The sequence below is a fragment of the Tiliqua scincoides genome, chromosome 3 (genome assembly GCF_035046505.1).
Source record: "Tiliqua scincoides isolate rTilSci1 chromosome 3, rTilSci1.hap2, whole genome shotgun sequence".
Lineage (NCBI taxonomy): Eukaryota > Metazoa > Chordata > Lepidosauria > Squamata > Scincidae > Tiliqua > Tiliqua scincoides.
Genome location: NC_089823.1, coordinates 198,028,115 through 198,034,114, shown reverse-complemented (window position 1 = coordinate 198,034,114; position 6,000 = coordinate 198,028,115). Strand labels below are relative to the sequence as shown.

General features: G+C 51.5%; 1 protein-coding gene across 1 annotated transcript in view; it reads left to right on the top strand.

Moving 5' to 3' along the window:
• The first annotated feature begins 1,568 nt into the window (after positions 1-1,568).
• The window catches only part of EPHB1 (EPH receptor B1), a 350,262-nt gene continuing 345,830 nt past the window's right edge, over positions 1,569-6,000 (top strand). The window contains exon 1 of the mRNA XM_066621865.1: positions 1,569-1,641. Coding sequence (XP_066477962.1) covers positions 1,569-1,641 — 73 coding nt within the window. The remainder of the gene's footprint in view (positions 1,642-6,000) is intronic.

The following is a 6,000-nucleotide window of genomic DNA, read 5'->3' as shown; positions in this document are numbered from 1 at the left end:
GAGCCGCTCTGAGTCTGCGACGATTTCTGCGAATTTATATATTATTTTTCAACAAAAAAAATCAGAAAGCAATTTACATAGCTAACAGCCCAATCCTAACCAACTTTCCAGCACTGATGCTACCACAATGCAACCCTGAGATAAGGGAATAAACATTCTCTTTATCCAAAGAACACATCCAAACACATCCAAAGAACTCCCTCCGTCAGTGGCATAGCTAGAGGCGGTGCAAAGCACTAAGTTTTGCAGGTGCCTGAATGTGATGTGCAAGCGGCCCCTCCCCTTTGCAGCCATTTGCCCAGAATGGCTCCAAAGGGGAGAGGCCACTTGCAGGGCACATTCAAGCACCTGCAAAACTTAGTGCTTTGCACCGCCTCTAGCTATGCCACTGACGGAGGGAGTTCTTTGGATGTGTTTGGCAACAGTAGCCTTGGTCTCTGGAGCTTGCTAGGATCTGTGTTGTCATCTTGCACTCTCAGCATGCAAAACAGGTTCACGCCTAGCCCAGATGTAATTAAAATCTTTTCTGTAAAAGGGGATTTGACCCCAGCATTCATTATTAGTGGGATTAAAATGGTCCAGGGCAAGAAAAAAGCCTTGCTGGCAACAACAGCAGCGAATTCAGAAAATCTCTGGGCCCTGGGGACTGGGATTAGGCCAGGCCTTCGAATTAAATAGGATGTTATGTAGCCCCTGATTTCTGTTGTCTTAGCAGACGGGTGTGTGTAGTTGGGGTGGTTGCCCTGCCCCTCCTCCGCCTCCATGGGACGAGAAATCTTTCAGAAAGGCACAGGAGACCCCAGAAAACAAGGAAACACGCTGCAAACAAAAGCAGGAGGCTGCAACTGGAGATAAAAATAGGTGGATTCTTGCTAGAAAAAAGGCAGGGGCTGGTTCCCCGCACAATGACCTGAATTAATGCAGGATCAGTGGAAAGAGGCAGGCAGTGCGCCCCAGTCGCCACGAGGGGGCGCTGTTCCCCTTCCTTCGGCGCTCCTACTCGCCCCGTGGTTGACTGCAAAAGTTTTTCTAAAACTAACAATACCAGTGTAAGGAAGTGCCGGCTGCTGATTGGATGGGGGATTTTGGTGGGTTTGATGGCTTGATTGGACGGGAGCTGCTGGGGGGTGGGAAGAGTGTTGATGGTGCTGCGGGGGGGGGCAACACTCCCTCTCCCCCCCCCTCCCTGCAGCCTCAGTGGCTGATCTTGTTCTCACTGTACACTTTACTACCGCTTGCAATGTGACACTAAAACATCAGCTCCCTCTTGCTCGCACACACCCCACACACATACACACACACACGCACGCAGGCAGACACACACACGCACGCACATACCTACACACACACACACACACACAACACACTCGTGCACACACCCACACTCACTCACACACACAGACTTACTACACACGTAGCCACGCGGAGGACTGGGCGATCCGGAGTGGAGTGGAGTACGAGGGGGATCTGGAGACACCCGCGGAGAGGGGTTTGCAAACGGGCGAGGACGGAACTAACTGGCGGTGGTGGATTTTCCCACGCAGAGCGCTCCCTGGCTCTCCAGCGTCATGCTCGGGGCTCCCGTGGCTCTGGATTTCGTGGTGCTTTCCTGCCTGGCGTCCGCGATCGCCGCCGTGGAAGGTAACGGGTGGGGGAGAGAAACTTTTCGGTGCCAGCGAGCAGGGGGCTCCGTGCGCGGAGGGGTGGGTGGAACGCGCGTGCGGGGGTCCTGCCTGCCTGGGTGGATGTCATGTCCTCTCCCCCCCCCACCGGCCGGTGGAGAGCAGGGGAGGGATGGGCTCCGGATTTGGAAAGCCTGCCTGCTACCTGGCCAGTGTGCAGGTCGGGCTGTCCGTGCCTGGGATCTGGTGGCGGGGAGTTCCTGGGACGCTGCCAACCTCCTGCTGGGGCTGGCTCGGCATCCCTGGCCTCCCCAGCAGGGGTCCCCCCCCGTCTCTCGAGTCCTCGGCGAGCAGCACCACCCGGAGCCCTTTGGCTTTCACGGGCGAGGCGCGTGGAGGTGTGTGCTGGGGAGGGGGGCGAGGCGACCCTGCGCTGGGGTCGCGCATGGCGTGCGCACCGGCGGGCAGGTGCCCCCGAGCCGCGGGGAGGGCGCCCCTCTGCCTCCCGCGCCCCTCTCCCCAGCCAGTGTCAGTGGGAGCCTGCGCCTGCCTTCAGCGCTGAGACCTTCCAGATGTGGCCTCCGCAGCCCCCTTGGCGGCTGTCTCGTTCCGTCCATAGCAGAGCGCTGGAGAGCATCCCCAGGCGAGACGGTCGCGGGAGCGTTGATCGGGGCACGGAGATCCTGCGATCAGAAGCCCCCTCCTTCCCCCTCCCACCCCTGCTTGTGGCTACGCGCGGGGGGGCGGGAGATCTGCCTCCGCTCTTTCCAGTGACTGAGAGCCCAATCCTATGCTTTTCTACTCAGAAGTAAGTCCCATGGTCTTCAATTGGGCTTACTCTCAGGAAAGTATGTTTCCTAGGAGTAAGTCCCATTGAACATAGTGGGAGTTACTTCTGAGTAGACATGCATAGGATTGGGCTGTCGGGTTGCAATCCTATCCTCACTTTCGTGGGAGTAAGCCCTGTTGACTATTATGGGACTTACTTCTGACCAGACATGCATAGGATTGGGCTCCGAATCAGGCCTGAATTCCAACTTTGGCTTTTATGGTGGGGGGGGGGGAATGGCCACCTAGAGATAGTGGTTGCAACCCCCCCCTTATGATTTTCAGCATGCCACCTACTAGCAAAGGCAGTTCACTCATGAAACTTTCCCACAGGAAAGTGAGTGTGTTCAGCTTGCCAGCCAATTGAATGGGACACGTGTATGCACATGTAGGCTAATGGGTTCTAAGCTGTCTATGACAGGTCAGGAGAGAGATCTTGGGGTGGTGGTGGACAAGTCGATGAAAGTGTCGACCCAATGTGCGGCGGCAGTGAAGAAGGCCAATTCTATGCTTGGGATCATTAGAAAAAGTATTGAGAACAAAACAGCTAATATTATAATGCCGTTGTACAAATCGATGGTAAGGCCACACCTGGAGTATTGTGTCCAGTTCTGGTCGCCGCATCTCAAAAAGGACATAGTGGAAATGGAAAAGGTGCAAAAGAGAGCAACTAAGATGATTGCTGGGCTGGGGCACCTTCCTTATGAGGAAAGGCTACGGTGTTTGGGCCTCTTCAGCCTAGAAAAGAGACGCCTGAGGGGAGACATGATTGAGACATACAAAATTGTGCATGGGAAGGATAAAGTGGATAGAGAGATGCTCTTTACACTCTCACATAACACCAGAACCAGGGGACATCCACTAAAATTGAGTGTTGGAAGAGTTAGGACAGGCAAAAGAAAATATTTCTTTACTCAGTGTGTGGTTGGTCTGTGAAACTCCTTGCCATAGGATGTGGTGATGGCATCTGGCCTGGATGTCTTTAAAAGGGGATTGGACAAGTTTCTGGAGGAAAAATCCATTATGGGTTACAAGCCATGATGTGTATGTGCAACCTCCTGATTTTAGAAATGGGCTATGTCAGAATGCCAGATGCAAGGGAGGGCACCAGGATGAGGTCTCTTGTTATCTGGTGTGCTCCCTGGGGCATTTGGTGGGCCACTGTGAGATACAGGAAGCTGGACTAGATGGGCCTATGACCTGATCCAGTGGGGCTGTTCTTATCTTCTTATGCACGCACGCCGCCCCTGCCTTGGTCTTCAAGTTGAGGTGCCCCCCCCTTGAGTTGGATTCCTATCAGGAGGACTGTCCGTAAGGAGTCACATCTGGATCCAGAGGAGGAGGAGGAGAGAAGAGGAAGGGGGAGGGTGGGAGGTGCAGTTGGGTCTTGCTTCGACAATGAATGGCTCAAGAGGACTATTCAAAATATGGGCATCTGATGCTCAGCAGCATGGAGGAAGCGGCTTTGCTGCCTCCGCTGATGCAACAGGGTGGTGAAACTTCAGAAACCTTTGCATTGAATCTGCGACCCTGTTATTCTGGCAACCCTTTCCTTTTTGTTTAGGACTAGACACCCACCCTCCAGCTCTCCCCTGCCCCTTCATCTGTGATGCAGGGATCAGATTAGCTGGGAGAAGCACCAGAGCTTAACAGGCTTTCTCCTGGTTGGAAAAAGGAAGGCTGTGTCTCCTTGGCCTGAGCTTCTCCCAGCTGGCTGCCTTTGCAGGGGCTTTCGATTAAAATTGGCTCTATGGAAGGGAGGTGCCTGCTGCCCCCCTTGGGGAAGCCTTCTGAGTATTGCTAGCCATACTGCTGACAGTCAGAAAGCTCTAGGAACAAGGGGGTGGTTCTCAACACACACACACACACACACACACACACACACACACTGAGTATTTAGCCATTCATTTCAGTTTGGGTTACCAGAAAGAAAAAGGTGGGTGATGGGCAACTGGCAGGCTGCATCTTCTTCTGAAAGATGGTCCCTTGAAGTGTAGGTTACAGGACAGCCACTGCTTCATGGGAGAGAATTTCTCTCACTTTTTAATTACTGCTTGGCATTCGGAGGGCCTGCAATAGCCAGACACATCCTTGAGGTTATGGCACTGCTCCTTGGAAATGGGCTGGGAGTGCTTAATTTATGGGACCAGGGTTTCATTGATTTTATTCCATCTTTGGCTTGTGCTGGAGGAAGTGGGATGCTTTTGTTCATCTTTGAGTGTGCGAGGTTTGATTTAGAGAATCAGCTCAGGCTGCTTCTTTGAGCAACGGTTGGTCGAAAGATCCTTGTGTTTCAGATAAGACACCCACCTTTCAGGGTTGCCCTGTGATCCCTTGTGACACAGTTTCCCCATCACTTTCCTTCCCGTTGGGTACCAAATATCTTTTGCATTCTTTATGTTTCTTGAATGGAGCATACGTACTGTCCAACTGCGTATTCAGAATGCATTGAGTTGGCCCATGGAAGGCTTTGTCAGAGATTCTCTAAAGCTTCTTGAAAGTTGACTTTTAACAAATGTGAACACGGCTGCCACTTGCTGCTTGGTCAGTAAAATCACTCCTGTATCCTCTGCATCCTGAAGCCTTGGCCCCAGGTATAGGTGCCCTGACACTGGGAATGTGTTCTCTGTGGGGGCCGATCCCTAGGAAGCCTGCGCTTCCATCTCAAATTGTGACTGTTTGCAGCTCCGTTTTCCCGAACCCCTCCCCCCATTTCTTTTTGTTCTGTAAATCTCAGGAGTGCAGAGTGAAGCTAACCCCATGGCAAACAGCTTTGCTTACTGAGCTAATTCCTCAGTAACCACAGCCAAAAAATGTCTCAAATCTCTGCAAAGCAAAAAAAATGACAATAGCTGGGAGTGGCTTGGCCTGGTTGCTCTGCATGGCTGCACAATACCTGCTTTGGTGCTTGCTTGGAATGGGTGAGAGAGAGAGAGAGAGAGAGAGAGAGAGAGAGAGGATGGTACACTGTTCCAACAGTGTGACTGAGCTGGTGGGAGATGATTATCTGCTAGTGTTGATAAAAAACATAACCGGAAAAAACACCTTGGTGCTAAATGTTAAATTATCAAGTTAAACTGTGATGTTTTAACACCCAGTTATGCTGTTAGGACCTGATCCATCTAGACCACTGAAAATCAGCAGGGAAATTCCCAGGAGGAGCTGTGAATAGTTTCCTTTGTATATCAGACGAGGAGGAGGGAAGTGGGGTTGGGTTCATTCATCCTGAGTTGCTTTAACTTATTAAAGATTTTGGTACTACATTTGAAACTGATGGCAGAGATGCCTGATAGTTTCAGATTTTGGAGCTGTGATATTGTTTATACATTGTATAAAGAGAACGCTGATGGAAAGACTCGTAATAGATATTCTAGTTCAATACTCCTCTGTAAAATAGGATATTCCCTACAAAACTTTTTCAGACAGGAAAAGACTAGGAAAAGCTGTTGGGGAAAAAGAGTGTTTAGGCAGTCTCTTCCATGGAATCCCTTGTCCCCATGCAATATGGGCTAATGTTGTAGTCTGGAGTTGTAAATCACTCTCACTCACC